The sequence below is a fragment of the Marmota monax genome, unplaced genomic scaffold (assembly GCF_021218885.2).
Source record: "Marmota monax isolate L192 unplaced genomic scaffold, Marmota_monax_Labrador192_F-V1.1 WCK01_AAM20220418_F8-fsc00008, whole genome shotgun sequence".
Lineage (NCBI taxonomy): Eukaryota > Metazoa > Chordata > Mammalia > Rodentia > Sciuridae > Marmota > Marmota monax.
In genome coordinates, this window is record NW_026694432.1 from 18,466,520 (window position 1) to 18,484,733 (window position 18,214).

Consider the following 18,214-nt stretch of genomic DNA (forward strand, 5'->3'; position numbering starts at 1 on the left):
AAGGGGACTCAGAGGCACAAGTGCAAAAACGTAGCTACCATGTCCATGCTGAGGCCAAGTGAATAACGGAGGAAGCAAGGCCTCAGGAAACGGTCCTCCCTCAATTCAGACCTCTTCTAGGAGGGTGTGACGGCCACAGGAACATGCAGTCCCTGGTGGCTAAGAAACTTGCCAGGCAGTGTAGCCTACCCCAGTCTATACCAGTGGCCCCTGGGTGGGAGCATGATCCAAGAGGGTGAGTGGGGCAGGTCTGCAGAAGAGCTTCCCAGTTTGGAGACGGAGGCCCAAGGGTACATCTGGAACTGGTCCATTGAGATGATGGGCACTGGGCCTTGGCTCCTGAGGGGAAAAAAAAAGAGGGAAAGAAGACCAGACCTGGAAGAGAGGTGCATTCCTGATGCTGTCACCTCACAATGTCCCTCTAGCGCCCTCTACTGACCATACCTAACACTGCTCCATCGGACAAGAGCCGCTTCCAGGTCCAGCTCTAGGATCACAAAGCAGGGCCAAGAAGGGCATGTCTGGAGCTCAGAAACAATACTCTGATAAGTGGCATGAGAAGACAGAGATGGACGTGGAAGGGAGCCAAGAGTTGATCAGGGAAGAGGCCAGAGGGGCAGGGGTTTCTGTACCTTTTGGAGGGGGAGAAGCAGTCATGGGCTGGAACCCTGGGGAGCAAACATGGTCCCCAGCTCTCTTGAAAAAGAAAATATAGCCACATACCAAACACAGCTCAAGAAAGCCACATTGTTCCACTTTCAAATGAACAGAAAATAAAATTCCTGGACAGATTCCCTCTTCCCACCCCTGGGAATAAGTGGGAAGTGAGTTGAGACACATTTCATTTTTCTTGAAAAGGCTTTCTCAGCTCCCTGGCGCTCGCTGAGTCAGGCCGCCCCACCATCTGCACAGTCAAGACATCCAACCGTTCATTAAGCAGCACTTTCTGAAGGCCGACAAGGTGCCAGGCCCCAAGCCCAGGAGGCTCTGTGATTATGGGCCTCCGCTGAGCCTGTTTATGGTATTTGTGGCTGAGCCCGGCTTTAGCGAGTGTTAGGAGAGCAGATGGACTGATGGACAAGGCAGACTTCCAGCAGTTAATGTGGTTCAGGCTTCGCTCTGCCGGGATTTCCACAATGATTTTGAGAGCAATGGCCTTGGAGTCCAGAGACATGAGTTTGAATCCTGTCTTGGTTCTTTTCTGGCCACGTGGCTTTAGGTGGTTTGCCTTGCCTCTCTCAAACCTGTCTCCTCCTGTCAAATGGTCTGCGGGAGGTCTCCTGCTCAGGATTTTGGGAAGATGAGGAACAAGGTCTACAGTGGGTGTAATTCAAGGACCTGCCAGAGGAGGTGCACAGGCCCATCAACTGAAACCCAGACCACAAAGCTCCCATATCTTGAAGCCCAAGACTTCATGAGGCTCAGAAGGCAGATGCTTAGGCCAGTGGCCTGGGCACCAGATAGCAACATCCACCCAATGTCACTGAGGGATGCTGAACCCAATGCTGCCCCCTTGAAACACCTACTCCCACTTAATCAGGAGACGGAGCCCCAGAGAGGGTAGAGGTTTGCTCAAGGCCACACAGCATGGTGGCAGCCCAGCGGGCATTGGAACCTGGCCTCGTGGCATGAGTCCTTGGATCATCCAGAAGCATGATCATGATGTGCTTGGGGGCACCATGGACCTGAGTTGGAGTCCCCACCCTACAATTTGTATTCATTCATCAAACACTCACTGGGTGCCTGGCATGTGCCTGATCCTGTGTCCCGTGCAGGAGACACTGGGACAAGATCCATATGGCCCCAGCACACTGGCTGCTCCCAGTCTCATGGGGGAGGCAATAAACTAAAAGCTAATTCCCCTGTGAGAAAGCAGCGAGGCACAGACACGAGGAAGGCCCTGAGTGACAGGAATGAGGAGGCTGAAGGGCCATCCAGGGCATTCAGGGTGGAAATCTCAGGAGGGAACATGGACACTGTGACCTGGACCCCTGGAAGGAGCCAGCCATGTGGATACTGGCAAAGGGTGTCCAGGCGGTGATCAGAGTCACAAGCACCAGAGATGAGACCTCAAGAGCAAAGAAGCCCACAAGAGGGGCAGAGGCCAGGTCAGACCCAGGGGTCCTGGAACTTAGTCCTAGGCCCAAGCAGCTGGAGTCCATGGGAGGGTCCTCTGGCAGGCTCTGGCCTCCTGTTTTCACAGCTCGCTCTGGCCACCACTGTTCCTGGGATGCCCTGTGGCTCTCTGACCTTGGGCAGCTGCTTACACTCCCTCAGCCTGCTCTACTGCAACACGGGTCATAACAGTATCTTCTTCCCAGAATTCACTGGGGGCTGACAGGTGACAACCTCACAAAGCGATTGGCAGTATACTGTAAGTGCCAAATAAAGCGCTGCTTCTGCAGTTCACCAAATCCAAAGCCCTCCTTCCACCTCACCCACGAGACGCCGCCTGGCCTGGGCCTGTTGAGTCTGCCCAGGAAACACTATGATTTCTGCACTGCCCTCAGGCATGGGGTGTCGGGGCCAAAGCTCATTAAGCTCCTGTCCATCAAGGTCAGTGGCGAAGTACCCAGTGACAAAAAGTGGCCAGGCCCCTCTCAACCAGGGCTTTCAGTGGCCTTTGCATCCCTCAAAGTCATGGCTCTGTCTCCTGGGCAGCTGGAAGTATAACGGGTCCCAATCAGTGACCAGCACAGGTCATACAAAGTGACAATAGCCTTGGCAGCTCCTGCAGCTGTATTTATTATGGCATAAAGAGAAAACTCAGCTCCTGCAGGACGGCAGCAGCCCGCTGTGCCCAGGGAAACCCTGTTATCTGGGCTAAGGTGGGAGGTAGGGGCGTCTATCCCTCACCTGCTCGGCCCCAGGGGACTGGACAGAGCCTGCTGAGCCATTCCTCTCCCTGTGCTCCAAAAGGCCACCATCTCACAGCATCTGGAAGCCAACGCCTGGCCTCAGGTTAGCCATGGAGGAGATCCTCCGGCTATGGACACCACCCAGGCAGGACCCAGGCTTGGAGTCAGCCTGAACATGGGTTCAGGTCCCAGCTCTGCCACATAATGGCCAAGTGACCCTGGGCGAGTAAACTCACTCCCTGAACCTCCATCTCCTCATCTCTAAAAATAACAGGCAAAAATCCTACTTTAAAGAGTTGTCATGTGTGCCGGGCACAGTGGCACATGCTTATAATCCCAGCGGCTTGGGTGGCTGAGACAGGAGGATCACAAGTTCAAAGCCAGCCTCAGCAAAAGAAAGGCACTAAGCAGAGACCCTGTGTCTAAATGAAATACAAAATAGGGCTGGGGATGTGGCTCAGTGGTCAAACACCCTGAGTTCAACAACAACAACAAGAAAGTTGTCATGTGAATTAAGTTTTGAAACACAGTAAAACTCACCAAAAGGTAATGGTCATCATTCTTAATATCCATGGACATTGGCACAAATGCTCCTCAGCTTAGCGATGGTGTTGTACCAAAAAACCCAAGGTAAACTGAAAATATCCCAAGTCAAAAATATATTCAGTCTACCTAACCCACCAAACATCACAGCCGGGCAACGGCACCCTGGAGCGCACTAATAGTTCTTCCCCCTCTGACCATGTGCTGGTAGGAGCTGTGCTTCCTGCTGCTGCCCAGCCTTGGGAATGAGCATCACGCTGCCTATCAATAGCCCAGGAAAAGATCAACAGCCAAAAAATCAAAGCATGGTTTCCACTGAATGCAAATCACTTCTGCACCATCATAAAGTCAAGAACTCCTACGTCAAACCATCCTGAATCAGGGACCATCTGTATTATGACATGAGCTATCCTGCACTGAGGGCCGATTATGTCACCAGAGACGATGCTTGCTCTTTTTAAGTATTTCATCTCTAGACCTCACAACCAATCCTGTGAGTAGGTACGTTTAGTGAGCAACATTCAGGGGACTATGCAAGGTTGCTCCGTTGGTGGGGTGGGGGACTGGGGGTGGACTCTGGCTTGTTGATTCCGGAGCTGGCCCTCTTGCAACACAGCCCACTCCCCAGCTCCTCTGAAAGGCCACATGAGGTCAGGCAGGCAGGCAGGCAGACAGGCCCACACCCCCTCTTCCTTCACTCCAAATGCTAACATTTCCCCAGCACCAGCTCCAAGACAACCTCTTTGCTAGGCAATAGATATAGCAAGATGAACACAGAATAATAGATATGCAAGATGAACACAGAATACTCCCTCCCCTTTAGCAGCTCACACTAATGGGGCAAAGAGTAAAGCTGTATCCAGCTGTATACACTAATTAACTGTATGTATCAGTTAGTATTTGGTACGTAACAAATGATCCCAAAACTTAATGGCTTAAGAAAGGAATTGTTTATTATCTCTCCCAAATCTAGAGGTTGTTCAGGCAGTTTCTTTGAGCTTAATCAAGTGGTTACACTCACCTGACAGATCAGCTGGGATCAGCTGGGCCGGAAGGTCTGTGACAGCCTCATTCACGGTCTGGCAGTTGATAATGACTATTCATGGGATGGGCTGCTTCTCTTCTAGGTGCCCTCAAACCATCCAGTAGGCTAGACAGGATTCCTTACATGGCAATGTTCCAGGACAAAGACAAAAACTGCAACACCTCTTGAGGCCTGGGATCCAGGATGCACACCCTGTCACTTCTGACACATTCTATTGGTCAAAGCTCGGCCAGCATTGGTGACATACATTGAAGGCTCATGAGGTAAGGCTTAAAGATGGTTCAAAATGTGGGCAAGGGAGTCGGTCTGTGCCCTAGCCAAGTGGGGTCACAACTGCCAGATAAACTTTTAACTCAGATTAAAGGAAACTTAATTGTGAGGTCCTTAGAAGGGGTCATATCCTTTGACCCACAGAAAGTCTGGGTGAACAGATTTATCATAGTTTTCATATGAAAAAAGAGGCCCAGAAACAAGAACTGTCTTGCCCCAAGTCACCCAAGTATGCGATGGCATCAGGAGTGACTCAGGTCCCTTCTGGCCAGCCCCCTCCTCCTTCCACTCTGCGCGTAAGGGAGACAGAGTCTGGGCTGGGGCAGCTGGGTGATCCTAACCCTAGCAGGGATGTTCCTCTTCTGTCCCTGTCTCTGCCACGTGTTTGTAAACAGCCCTCCCAGCATGTCTAGTACCATATGAGACCCTCGATCACTATCAACCTAACAGGACTGTCCCCATGTTACACCTACGGTCTCACAGCTGGTGGGGTCTGTGTCTCTGATGCCAAAGCTTAAGCCTCTCATGCTAACCCAGAAAGAACTGAACCCCAGAAACAGGTCTCCAGTGGCGTGACAGGCAGCTCTGTGGCCTTGGGGGTCTCCAGAAGAAGCTCACTGTCTGAGGAACTGTTTCGAGGCCTGGGTGGAGGCCACCGTGGCCAGGGTGCCCTGGAGCCACCTCTGCACGTAGAAGAACCCTGAGCAACGCCCTGGTCCACACCACACCACACCACACCACATTGTGGAGAGAAAAACTAAGAACAGACTAGACCCCAGGCCTCTGAGCCCCACTGCACTGGGAGGCTGGGGGCAGGCGAGCAGGCGCCAGTTTGGTCAGATACACACAGGGCTGCCGGGTGGCATTCAGAGAGCATGTTTATTTACAAAGCGCTTTACAAACATTACCTTATGCCTCCCCACAGCCCCCTGCGAGGTAGGTCAGTCGTCATATCTACAGTTTACAGATGGGGAGACTGAGGCACGGAATGGGGGTGTGGCCTGCCCCATTTTTAGGAGACCTTCCCACCCACCCATCAAAAAATAACGAAAGAAACAAAAAGCATTGATCCTCCATTCAGTTCTTCTTCCGAACTAGGGGATGTGACCAGCTCGGCTCCAGCACACCCTGCCCCGGGGAGCAGCCTGACCAGGAGCCAAAGGGGCCTCAACCCCAGGGTCAGACGGTCACTGGCCAAGCTGAGCATGACCAAGCCATGAAGGCCTGAAGGCTAAGGGAAGAGAGGGCTGAGGTGACCTCACTCTGCAGATGTCGGGTCAGGGAGGGGGGCTGGGAGGCACGGGCAGATCCTGGTTCTGGGAAGCTCAGAGCACACGTCGGGAAGCAGCAGCGCAGAGGGGTGGTGAGCAAGATACCCCAGGGCTGCAGGAGGCAGTGGGGTGAAGGAGGGCACGGCAGTTCCCCTGAAGAGGATGGTCAGTGTGTCCCACTGGCAAATCAGGGCCGAGCCCTCAGGGGCTGGTCCAGACGGGATTCTAGGGGGCAAGCCCAGCGCACCCTCCTCCTGTCTTCCTGTGTGCAGAAGGGCTGCGCCAGGTGGAAACTGGCTTGGGACACTCGCTCTGCAAGGCCTCGCTCATCTCTAGCAAGGGCTCGGATGCAGTCAAGGGACTTGGCCTGGGTCTCCCAGAGCTGGCCGTTCTGAGCCCCCGTCACTGTGCCCGGCAGTGCCAGGCCTTTCAGCCCAGGCCTGCAGGACCCTCTGGAGGTGGGGCTGGGCTGAAGTCTTGCTCGGCTCCTCCTTGGCCCATAGCCTGCCCACAGATACAGTGAGAGGCGCTGTACACCGTGGAAGAGGCCATCGAGGTGGCCCAGCGTCCACTCCAGCACTTTCCCTGTGGGACTATGGCTGAGCAGAGTTGGGGGACAAGTCCTCCTTGCCGGTGGGCCTGGCCCTGAGTGCACAGTGGGTGCCCCAGGCCAGAGGCCCCGCTATCTTGACTCCAGAGCCTCCAGGTACTCCAGGGCCACATCGTAGCAAAAGTGGTACTGATCCTGAGGAGAGGGAGAGAAGGGATCACGAGCCTGACCCTCCCTTGTGCTGGGGAGAGGGCAAGCATGAGCCCTGGCCCACCACCGGGGAAGGGGAAAACCGGGACAACGTTCTGGCACCGCAGGACTAGACCAAGGCCCAAAGGTGGGGACCAGGTAGGGAAGGATGGGTGCTGCGGAAACTGGCCAAGCACGGACCAGGAAAGAGGAGGCTGGGCATGGGATACGCGGCTCCTCACCATTGTCTCCACCATATTGGGTTTATAGTTCCGAAGCGTTTTGGCAGCAAAGAAAACATCCACCAGGCTGTGGCAGCGGATCATCTCCAGGACCGTGGCGCAGGCGCAGAAGGTGCCGCTGCGGCCTCCTCCGTTTCTAAAGGAGACACACAAAAGGTTTGGGGCAGGGCTTTGGGAGCCTGGGCACCTGAGGGGGAAGGGGAAGGCCAAGCAATCAAAAGATGGGGCAGCGTCAGAGAGGCTGAAGGCCAAGGGCAGGGGCCGGGAGGGGCCAAAGGGCGGAGGGGTTAAGGTGGGATCTAAGGAAATAAGAGGGGAGGGGCCATAGACGCCAGGTGAGGGGCGTGGCTAAGGATCCAAAGAGGCGGGGCAAAGGGTGAGGCGGGGCAAAGGGTGGGGCGGGGCCTGGCGGGAACAGAAGGGAGAGGCACGGCCCACAGGGTGGCCCCAGGACCAGGTTAAAGAGGCGGCTCAGAGTCTGGAATGACCTCTAAAGCTTTATGTCATCTCAGAAAATACATCCTGGAGGAGGAACGGACTGCAGATTCCTTGAGAAAGGAGGCCATACACACTGGAAAGGAATGACAGTGAGACACAAGGGCAATGACAGAGAAGGGCAGTGGAGCAGCAAGCAGACACGGAGAGCAAAATGGAAAATGGACATGGGAAGCCTGTTCACCGCTGGGCAGCGCAGACACACGAGGCAGCTTCCCCAGACCCTCGGCTTCCCCCAGCCACACTCTGTCCTCAGACTGCACCCTGTGGGGCGTCCCTTGGGGATGGGAGACCAAATTGGCCTCAGCCCCCTCTCCAGGGTTCTCTCCCGCTAGATCTGAAAGTCCTGAGGGTCCAGCTCAGGCTGACTCAGTCCCCTAGTGTGCCTGGCCTGGAACTGGGAGGGCTGGGTAAGTACCAGAAACTTGAAAAAGCAGGAAGCAAAGAAATGACTGAATGGAGCCACTGCACGGATTTATGAATGGGGCATGATGGGAAGGAAGGAAGGAAGGAAGGAAGGAAGGGATGGATGGGATACATGGCCCCTCACCACTAGGAGGGAGGGATCAAGAGAGGGAGGGAGAGGAGGGGAGGCAGGGGACACTGCCTGTGTGCCCTGCAAAAGCAAAGGCTAGAATTCCACTGGCATAAAAAACTATGCTGTGATCTCATGAGGTGAAAAATTCTGACAAAAAACTTAATTGGTGAAATCCAATGTTTACAGAGGGTACCGGGCAATTGTTCAGGGTCAAGTCTACACCCTGGAAACTGGGTTCCTCCAGGGAAGAAAGTGCCAGACCTGGCTGGCTGGGGACAGCCCATGACCATCTGGGAGCCCAGAGGTTCCAGTGCCAGCCTTGAGGCCCTGTTAGATTGGACCTCTGCCCTTGCTCCTTGACCCCTCCCCACCTGTCCCTGCACACAGGCACTCACAGGCAGTGGACGATGGTGCGTCCGTCCCCACTCTCTGCCTGCCACTTGTCCACCTCAGCCAGCAGGTGCAGGAAGGCCTTCTTGGAGTCAGGCGTGTCCCGGTAGGCAGACCAGCGCAGGAACTGGAAGTGCCGCACCAGCAGGTGCCCTTCCTGCAGCTGGGGCGTGGGCAGCCAACCAAAGGGATTTGACCATTGGAGTCACAGGGGCCCCTAATGAGTGACCTCAAGAGGGCCATTCAAGGCTGCCCCAGCTGCCCTTACCCCATTCTCACCCTTGGGCTCCTCAGATCACATACCCGAGAGATGTTCTGCACCCGGAACACTCGGGCCACCAAGTCCTCATCCGCGGTGCCTGATACAAACTCTACCTCCATGAGGCCATACTGCTGCCGGCCAGGCTCCGGCCAGTACTGCAGGCAGGGCTGGGGCAAGTGTGGAGAGAGGGGAGCTGGTAGAGCCAAGCCAGGACTCTGCCATAGCCACCCCACCCGGGCTCCTTGCTTGCTCCTGTACCCTGGCCCACCCACTCACTCCAGACTCACCAGTCCCCCCTCTCTCCACAACCCACCCACCAGCTGTAGCACACACCTGCCCCCAGGTGTCCAGCACTGACACATCAGATCAGCCAAGACCAACCATTCACAGACAGGGCAGTGGAGCCCATGGCCGTGTGGCTAGAACCCTACACCTTCACACACTCACACACATGTGTGCAAAACATGCACCAATACATGAAGCCACCTTCCAGGAATAGGCCCAGGTCTCCCTGCTCACCCCAGAACCAGCCCCTCAGGTTCTCTCTCACTGCCTCTGCCCTCAGCTCAGAGGTGGGGTATCCCTCATGCTACAACAGGGCTCAGCACCGCACCCCTGCCCCAGGGCCCCACAGAGTCAGGGTGCTACACAGCTGCCCCCGCCAGACCACAGACCGGAGGCAGGGGAGGCACCTGTCCCCCGCCTCCATACACACAGAATATAGGCGGATCGGCCAGGAGCCCCGGGGTCTAGCTCCTCTCTGCCTGGAACCCAGGAGAGGATCTTCCCTTCCATCTGTGAAACCAGGCTAAGATCACTTACCTCCCTGAGCCTCAGTTTCCTTCTCTGTAAAAGAGGGACCATCACAGGACCTATTCTCATGAGGTTACCATGAGGACCATGGGAAAGGAGCATAAGAACACTCTGCACTGTGCTATGTCTGGCATAAGGCAGATACTCAGCATGTGTCAGGGACAGAGATGCTGAGGATACCGTCACTACTGAGGCTGGCCCCTAAATGCATCCCAAATGACACGCCAAGTTCCACTGGCTTCCCTCTGACCACCAAGACAAGACCCTGCCTTCCTCCCTCTACCTGGGGCCCCAGCAACTCCTCAAACTACTACTCCCTCCCCAGGGATGGCTCTTCCCACTGCTTCACCCGAAGAACACTACCCTCCCCCACATCTTGACCAGGACACTCCCTGCTCTGGGAAGCCCTCCTCACACGCTGTCCCCAGGCCTGAGTCTCGTGCCAGCTCCACAATAGCCTTTCTCCTCTGGGCCATCACTATCTGTTTCTCGACCTGCTTCCTCCTGGGCCACGAGATCTAGGAGATGCTGAGTCCTCTGTCTGCCCACTGGCAGGGAGCTGTCCCTGGGAAAAGTTGGCTGAACACCTGAGCAATCTGATGAGCAATGAGCAAAGTCTACGAGGTCCCTCTCAGTCCCTGTCCCCCATCTTGGCAAAGATAGATGTCTGCCCTGCCACACCTGGGACTCTCCAGATCCCCACCCTGGGCCTAGGTCCCTTCCCTGCAGGGTCCTGTCATGTAGCCAAGAGCCTGACTCACAAAGAGCCCAGCTAGCCAGGCACAGTGGCACACACCTGTAATCCCAGCTACTCAGGGGGCTGAGGCAGGAGGATCGTAATTTGGAGGCCAGGCTGGGCAACTTAATAAAACCCTGTCTCAAAATAAAAAATAAAATGGTAGCGGGTGTAGCTCAGTAATAAAACACTTGCCTAGCATGTGCCTGGGTTTAATCCCCAGTACCTTGCTGAGGGCGGGGCAGCAGGGGACAGCCAGCTACAGTCTTCCTCCACATCATCAGTAGGAGGCCATCGTGCTTATTTTACAAAAAATCTTCCTGACATCCTGGGGCAGAAAGTGGGGACTGTAAGGAGGTCCAAAGTCCTAGGGCATGTGATCAAACCAGGTAAGAAGGCTGGGCATCTGTACTTACAGAGGCTCCAGCCCTGGGAGTCCCAACAGGAAATGGGGAGAGTGAAAGGGGCCATCACCAGGCTGAGATCACCAAGCCAGTGTCCGGCCAACCTCAGAATCAACTGTCACCTGTTCATATTCATCCCTGCCACATTCAGCGTGCCCACACAGGCAGACACAGCACAGTGCCCTATAATAAAAGTTCCTGTGATGGTCTCCATTTTACAGAGAAGGAAACTAAGGCTCAAAGAAGTAAATTAAGTGACTGTAGGTCAAACCATCAAGAAATCGGAAGCTTGAATTTTACTCTAGGCAAAGGCCCCCTGTCTGGCAGTTTAGTTGAGATACTGATAAACTTCCTGGAAAAACCTCTGAATGAGGCAGGATGGGAGGCACAGCTCCCAGTTATGTGACCTTGGAGATATCCCCACCCCAAGGTCATTGTCGGTCATAAATGAGACCATAAGTGCAAAGCAGAGTCTGCACTTACTGCGGGTACTCCATAAAAAGCAGCTGTTTTGCTCCAGTCTGACACCCCTGTTTTACAGACAAGGAAACGGAGGCTCTAGGACAGAGTATGACTGAACTGAGGTCACACAACAACATGTGGTGCAGCTGGGCCCCAACTCTTGATTTGGGGGACCGTGACCTTGAACCCATGAAGGCCTTGGCCAGCGGGGGCCCTCACCCAGGCGGAGTTGGACTGGTTCAGCTGGTTGAGCATGACGATGGAGGTGCACCCGTAGTCGTAGACCAGGCGCCAGAAGTCAGGGGTGGTGCTCTGCAGGGGGTGCAGGGTCACGATGAAGGCCGCACTCCGCGTGTAGCTCTGCAGGGACACCAGCACTCAGAAGGCAGTTCACTGCCCCTGGAGTGGGCTGAGCTCTGCCATAGGCCGTCTTCCTGCACCTGCAGTGGCCACGTCAGAGGCTGCCCGGCACACTGAGGCCTGAGCTGACAGGTGGGCCCCAGGCCTCTAGTGCCCAGATCCCCCACAGACTAAAACAGCAAACGATCCCCAGGGTGGAGCCAGCTGGCCCGGCCTCAGCGTCTGCACCTGCTACCTCGCCCGATTTCCCAAATGTCTGCATGGCTCTCTCCCTCATTTCTTTCTGGTCTTTGCTGAACTCACCTCTTCAAAGAAGCCCTCCCTTGCCACCTCATCAAAAATGCTCACACACACAAACCAACATTCAATGCTCCTGCCTGGTGTTCTCTGTAGAAAGTTCCAGTGCATGACGTTCCACTGTATATTCACTTACTGATTGTCCTGCCCCGCAAATGCAAGGGTCAAGAGAACAGAGATTTCACACCACAATCAAGAGCACACCTCCCTGGGCCTGCAGGGGACCCTCTGCTCCCCGACTCTGGTCTCCATGTCCGGGTGGCCCCCCTTTGCTCACTCCTCCCCGGGCAGGTTTGCTCAGCTCAGCCCCCTCCTCTTGGAAGACATGACACAGCCACTGACCCCTGCCAAACATGATGGCCTGTCCCTAATGGGAGGGGTGGCCTGTGTGTGTACAGCCGAAGACAGGCTGACAGGCAAGGGCACACCCAGCGCACGTGACCACAAACGTGAAGTCATGTTCTCTAGTCTCATCTGCAACACCTGACTCTCTACCCATCTGCCTCTCGGCTGGCTCCAGCGAGGAGAGGAAAGGAGAGGAAAGGAGGTGCAGCCCCCTGAGTGGGGATGGCGGGGCAAGAAAAGGGACTTCTAAATGGTTCCCGAGCCCTCAGACAACACTGCCAGGTAAGACCAGGGAACCCGTCCCCACTGCAGACCAGGTACTGGGAGCAGGGTCCAGCTGCACCTTCCAGGACACGCTCTCCCGTCTCCCAGTCCAGCCCCAAACCCTTCAAGGCATCCCCAGCCAAGGCCCCTGCAGGCTGGATCCTGAAGACAGCCCCACCTGGGCTTCACAACCCAGAGCCCACGCCTGCTGAGAGCAACACCTGAGGGGGTCACTGGCTTGGACAACGTCCCGAGGAAGGTCAGCAGGGGTAGGAGGGCTGCCCCCTGAGCCCTCAATAGGCAGAGGGTGCCCTCAACCCGAGCCCTCAATAGGCAGAGCCCTCCCTCTGCTCCCTGGACCTTTCCAGATGCTGCTGAGAGGGGGAGTTCCGGAGCCCGCCGCACCCCCGAGCTCTCACATCAGTCAGGGCTGCGTTGATGTAGTTATTGGGGTCCCCGTCGGTGGAGATGAGGAAGGGCAGGCAGCGGTCCGGCGGCAGGACGTCCATGCTGCGGTTCTTGTCACGGTTCCGGGGCAACAGCGCGATGCTGCACTCCTCCACGTCCAGCGGCGGCGTGACCGAGTTCAGCGTCTACAAAGAGCAGGGTGGACACTGGGCAGGGCGGTTAACCCCATTTGGTGGACAGAGACACTGAGGTCTAGAGAGAAGGGACAGGAATGGAGGCCTGGCTGGGCAGGGCCCGGGCTGAGCTCTGGAGAGCGGAGTCCGTCCCCCTGCCGTTCACGTAACCCCCGACAACTACTGTAGCTCTCGGCCTCAGTTTTCCTCAACTGTAAAATAGGAAAATAATATGCCTCCTTCCAGGGGCTGCTGGGAGGAAAAAGTGAGAGCAGGCCGAGCACGGGGCAGAGCGCAGCTCAGCAGACCAATGTGTAGGAGCGGTGAGGACCGGCACTGGCCTGGCAGGGCTGCAATGCGACAGGCCCTAAAACCCTTGCTCCCATAAAGCAGATCAAGGTGCCAGGCCGAGGTGGCCACTGTCCTTGGTCACAGGACACAAGTCCTGAGCACCTGGTACTGAATAAAGCCACCCCTCTGCCTGCAGGCCTTGTGCATCTAGATCTACAGGTCTCCCGCCTCTTTCTCTTGTTTGGGGACCCCTCACAGGGAACCCAACCCTATCTTGATCCTCGAGCTTGACACCCTTCTCCAGGCATCGCCAGCAGCATTTCCTGTGAGGTCACCCAGGTGGCTCTAGAGCCCTGGCACCTGGCATGTGAGGTCCAGCTATACCTGCTAAGATCCCTGGAGAGGGAGGACACTGGACTCACTGCCTGCCTGGGGACCAGGAGACTGCTCTAGAGATAGGCAATAGGCCTTCCCTGCTCTCAGCCATACAGCATGATGATGCAGAATCAGGCAACCAAAGCCGGGCCCATCAGTGTGCTCCACCTCCTGATCCCAGTTCAGGGATGGAAACACAAGAGTTGGGTCTAGGGTTTTCGTTGGGGCTGTTGGAAGCAGCAAGGGTCTTTTTTCAGAGTCCCTGACAAGACTGACATGATCCTGGCACTGCCGAGTGCCGGCTGTGGGTCTGAGAATGAAGCCAAGAACAGGAGAGTAGAACCAAGAGTGGACCGAGACCAAAGGACATCATCGTCTGAGCCCCTGGATCCAGCCATAACTGAATCTACACCACCCTCAGGGTCTCCAGTTACAGGAGTCAGTGAGCTGGATTTTTATCACAACCAAAAGAATCCTGATGACTACAAATGCTACAAGGGCAATGTCAACTATCTTTCTTCTCTGGGCAAAAAACTGGAGGTTTAAAGAAGTGAAGTGACTTGTTCAAGACCACTCACAGCACCCAACTAGTCAAGCCAGGATATGACCCCAGGTTTATCTGACTTTGAAGCATGAGCGCTTAACTATGCTGAGGCACCACTCCTCCACTGTCTCAGAGTCCTTCCTAGTAACCCAACTCTTCCCCTCCACCTGTCTAGCTGGGCCCTCCTGCTTGGTCCTCAAGGCCTATGGTACTCAGAACCTCCCAGCACACACACACACGCCTCCGTCCCCCCACCTGGAACTCTTCCCGCAGCTGGGAGGAATTGCTCTGAGGGTCAATGCGGATCATCTCCTTGTACGTGGCCTTGAACTCGTTGACAGGGATGGTGGTCTCCCCACACAGGCAGGCCTCCAGGATTGCATCATGGATGAAGATGTACTGCTCCTGGAACAGCAGATGAGAACATGAGACGAGCAGAGGACCAGAAGCTGGGGATGTGCAGGAGAGAGGGCCTCAGTGAGCGCGAGGCTGAGGCAGGACTCTAAGGCGGAGTCCAGTCCTACCTAAGCAGCCTTCACGGACCTGCTAGCTCATCTCACACTGCATCCCCATAACACCCTGGGAGATCCTCTGAGAGGTGAGGGGACAGCCCAAGGTCACAGATCTAGTGAGGACACAAACCCGGGTATGTCCTGACTTCAGCACCCTTTGCTGTTTGACCCCCACACCCAGCTCTAGGGGCTGAGTTTGAGGGATGCTAAGAGGTGCGCAGCTCACCTCGCCAGACCACCTGGGGAAGGGAAGAGCCCAAGGACACCTTCAGACACATGCCCCCCTCCCTGAGCTCCTTGTAAGAGATCCAGGTCCCAGAGGCAGTGGTGGGGACAGGGTGGGGTCCCCGCACCTCGGTCTGGATCATGTTGACGCGCCGGGAGCAGAGGGTCTTCACGCAGTTGTAAATGTCCACGACACCCTCACACTCCGCCATGTCCAGCATCACATCCAGGACGATGTAACAACCTGTGCGGCCAGTGCCAGCGCTGGGGAGAGAGAGGCCCCAGGGCACATCAGGGAAGGGAACCCAGGACCAAGGAAAAGACGGGAGAGCAGGGCTGGAGCCCAGAGAGAAATGACCCAGCAAGGAGGCACCAGGGAGCAGGCTGCTGGAAGAGCTCTGGTGCCTTGTGACAGGGGACAGAGTTGGAGAGGGGCCTCAGGAGAAGGAGCGGAGGGGAAAGGAGAGGGAGAGGCAGAGGTGAAGCCAGTCCAACTTTGCAATTAGACAAAGATGATGTCAGAGCTCACTCCAAGAATGTTCTTTCCTCCTGGTGTCCCCAGCTCTCCTGCACATCCCTCAAAACCCCACAGCTCATACTCATCACAGGAAGACAACCAGGCAAGAGCTAGGGACCTCCATCGCTTCCAGGCAGGTGTCATTCTTCTGAGCCTCTGGAGCCATCTGCCTCCTGGCTTCACGAAAACACTTCCAGCCACATAGTCGTGGTGGTTGTGGCTGCCTCCCTAACCCCTGGGAGCTCACTGAGAGCTGGGCTGTGTTGGGTTCATCACTGTGACCCGTGTGCCCAGCACCAGAGCTAAGGGGGAGCAGGTACAAAGATGACACTAAGATTTCACATCTGAAAATGGTGGCATTGAAGTGTCAGGGAGGACATACAATGACTCCCTATCCTGTCCCCTGCTGGAAGGGCCTTAAGTCAGCACAACCCCTTGGGAAAACTACTTGGCAGATTCTGCTAAAGCTGAACGTTCACACAGACGGCGTTTCTACTCCTACATAGGATCCCACAGAAATGCTTGTATTTCTTGACCAAAAGACATGCACTCGGTTGTCCTTAGCACTGCTGTTTTATTTTAGCACCGCTATTCCTAACAGCTCAAAACTGCAACCATCCCAAAGGCCTGGCAACAGCAGGATGGACGAATATGTCGTAGCCGACTCGCCCAGAAGAAAAGGATACAACCTACAAACATGAGATGGACCGAAGACATCAGCAAAGAGCACCTGTGCAGGACTCTATTTATGTCAAGTTCAAACACAAGACCAGGGCTGAGAAGTCAGGCCAGTGATGGCTCTGGAAGGCGAGTACATTCTAGAACTGGGTTAAGGGGCCTCTGGGTTCTATGGATATTCTGCTTCTTGATCTGAGTGGAGCGACCAGTGTGTTCAGTCTGTGAAAATTCACAACGTTCCAGGTACATTTAATGATTTGAGATCTAAGTATACTTTGCTTTAAGTATCTATCCATAAAGTCTTAGATTTTAAAGATGACATCTTAAAGACATACAAAGAAAACTAAGACGCTGGCTTGGAGGAGGCAGGGCAGGGACAGAAAAGAGTCTGTCATGACACTGGGGAAGCTGAGGAGCCAGGACTAGCTCTAGAGGCCATGGATTTGCAGCTTCAAGAGACTAGCTGAAGCCCAAGGGCTAGTGGAGGGACGGAGGACACAGCAGAGAGAGGAAGGACAGTCGGGGTCACAGGAAGACAACCAGGCAAGAGCTATGGAGGGAAGCCAGGGACATGCAAAGCCCACTGTGGGTAGGGGAGAAGGGCTGAAGTCCTCTCAGCCCCTGCAAACCCAGAACACCTGATGGGCAGGAGCGGGCTGGACTGACTGAGCCTGGTGCTGTGCCACCACCCCTGCGGCCCCTCAGGGCTCAGGACCTCCTCAGCATCACACAGGTCTTGTGGCACATGTGGATGCCAACCTCAAGCCAAAACTCAAAGATAAAGGGGGTTATTCTCTTCTGCCCCATCTCCAAGCAGGCTGAGCCAGGCCCAGTCCCTCTTGGGGGCCCTGAGCCTGCCTACTCCACCCCACCCCAGCACAGCACCAAACCCCTTCCCGGGACCCCCTGGCCCTCCCACCTGCAGTGGATGACGATGGGCCCGGCATCGGGTGGGGTGGAGGCCTTCACGCGCCGGATAAAGGCCAGCAGCCCGGTGGCATGGTAGGGGACACCGTGCTCTGGCCATGCTGTGAAGTGGAACTGGCGGACCTCATGCCGGGCAGAGTAGCCCCTCTGTGGAGACAATGGGAAGGACAGTCACAGTCGCTGGCAGCCTCTGAAAGATACTGCATGTGCCAGGCACTGTGGGGAGCGCCTCCTCGTGTTCACAGGTGAGGTTCGGTACTGGAGAGGAAGGGATAAACGTCCATTGTACCAGAGAGGGAACTGAGGCCCATGGAGGAGAAGCCTCCTTCCCAACGATGGACAGGCAGATGTCACACAGCACTTGGACAGAGCTCTGCCTGATATTTACACCCACACTGTTAAAACACGGGCCTGTCGTGTAAACCCAGATCATTTTGAATCTCAGGCCTTCCTTCCAAGGGGGAAACTGTCCCTCCCCTAAGGATTTTACTGGGCAGACAACTGGACTGTGGACAGGGCTTACTGGACTGTGGACAGGGCTTACTGGCCAGTCACCTAAGCCTCACTTTCCTTACCTGTAAAATGGAGCTAATGGTCAGCACCTAGGCCACAGAGCTTTCCAGGGCTGCACTAACATGTGACAGGCTGGCCACAGTGCCCCAGAGGGTAGGACCAACACCAGGCAGCCGTCATCATTGTCTCCATCATCTCAAACTCCTCTTGGAGCCACCCGCAAAGTCAGTTGCCTTCCATCTCCCACAATTCTCCCAGAAAGCAGGTGGCCTCCTGCCAGGTGCTGCCCTGGGCACCCCTCCCGCTCCCTGGGCTACAGGAACAGGTGTGGGGAGACTCACCCTCTCCAGGGCAAAGGTGCGCACCACGTACTCAGCCAGCGTCTCCGTCTTCACCAGTGTGATCTTGATGTCCCCGTACATGTCTGAGTCCTCTGGCCAATACCGTGAGCACTTTACCTGCAGCCCCCACAGGACAGGACTCAGTGGACCCCTCACTGCCCCAGGGACCACCCACCCCAGTTCACCTCCAGCCCTGCTTACCCTGCCCACCTCCACCAGCTTGGTGATCATGACGATGCTTGAGCAGTGCTCCTGCCACACCATGCGCCAGAAGTCATAGATCATCTCGGGCTTTGGCCCTGGGGGTGCAGAAGGTGCCTGTCCCTGAGCCAAGTGTCTGCCTGTTTCCCAGCACTGCTGCCCCAGGCCAGGAGGC

The 18,214-nt window shown here is 55.7% G+C and overlaps 1 protein-coding gene across 12 annotated transcripts in view; it reads right to left on the reverse strand.

Moving 5' to 3' along the window:
- Positions 1-5,576: 5,576 nt before the first annotated feature.
- Ptpru (protein tyrosine phosphatase receptor type U) overlaps positions 5,577-18,214 on the reverse strand; it is a 71,518-nt gene continuing 58,880 nt past the window's right edge. For 4 of the 12 annotated variants that reach the window (XM_058570970.1, XM_058570968.1, XM_046468772.2 and 1 more), the window contains 11 exons: positions 18,040-18,137; positions 17,839-17,955; positions 16,977-17,131; positions 14,991-15,126; positions 14,381-14,530; positions 12,754-12,927; positions 11,288-11,428; positions 8,695-8,820; positions 8,397-8,554; positions 6,969-7,104; positions 5,577-6,732 (listed from right to left, as the gene is read on the reverse strand). In XM_058570970.1, the coding sequence (XP_058426953.1) occupies positions 6,670-6,732; positions 6,969-7,104; positions 8,397-8,554; positions 8,695-8,820; positions 11,288-11,428; positions 12,754-12,927; positions 14,381-14,530; positions 14,991-15,126; positions 16,977-17,131; positions 17,839-17,955; positions 18,040-18,137 (1,454 nt within the window). In that variant the 3' untranslated portion in view covers positions 5,577-6,669. Of the gene's footprint in view, positions 6,733-6,968; positions 7,105-8,396; positions 8,555-8,694; positions 8,821-11,287; positions 11,429-12,753; positions 12,928-14,380; positions 14,531-14,990; positions 15,127-16,976; positions 17,132-17,838; positions 18,138-18,214 lie in introns of those variants that run through there. The other 8 variants (XM_058570969.1, XM_058570973.1, XM_058570971.1 and 5 more) reach the window with 4 other exon arrangements.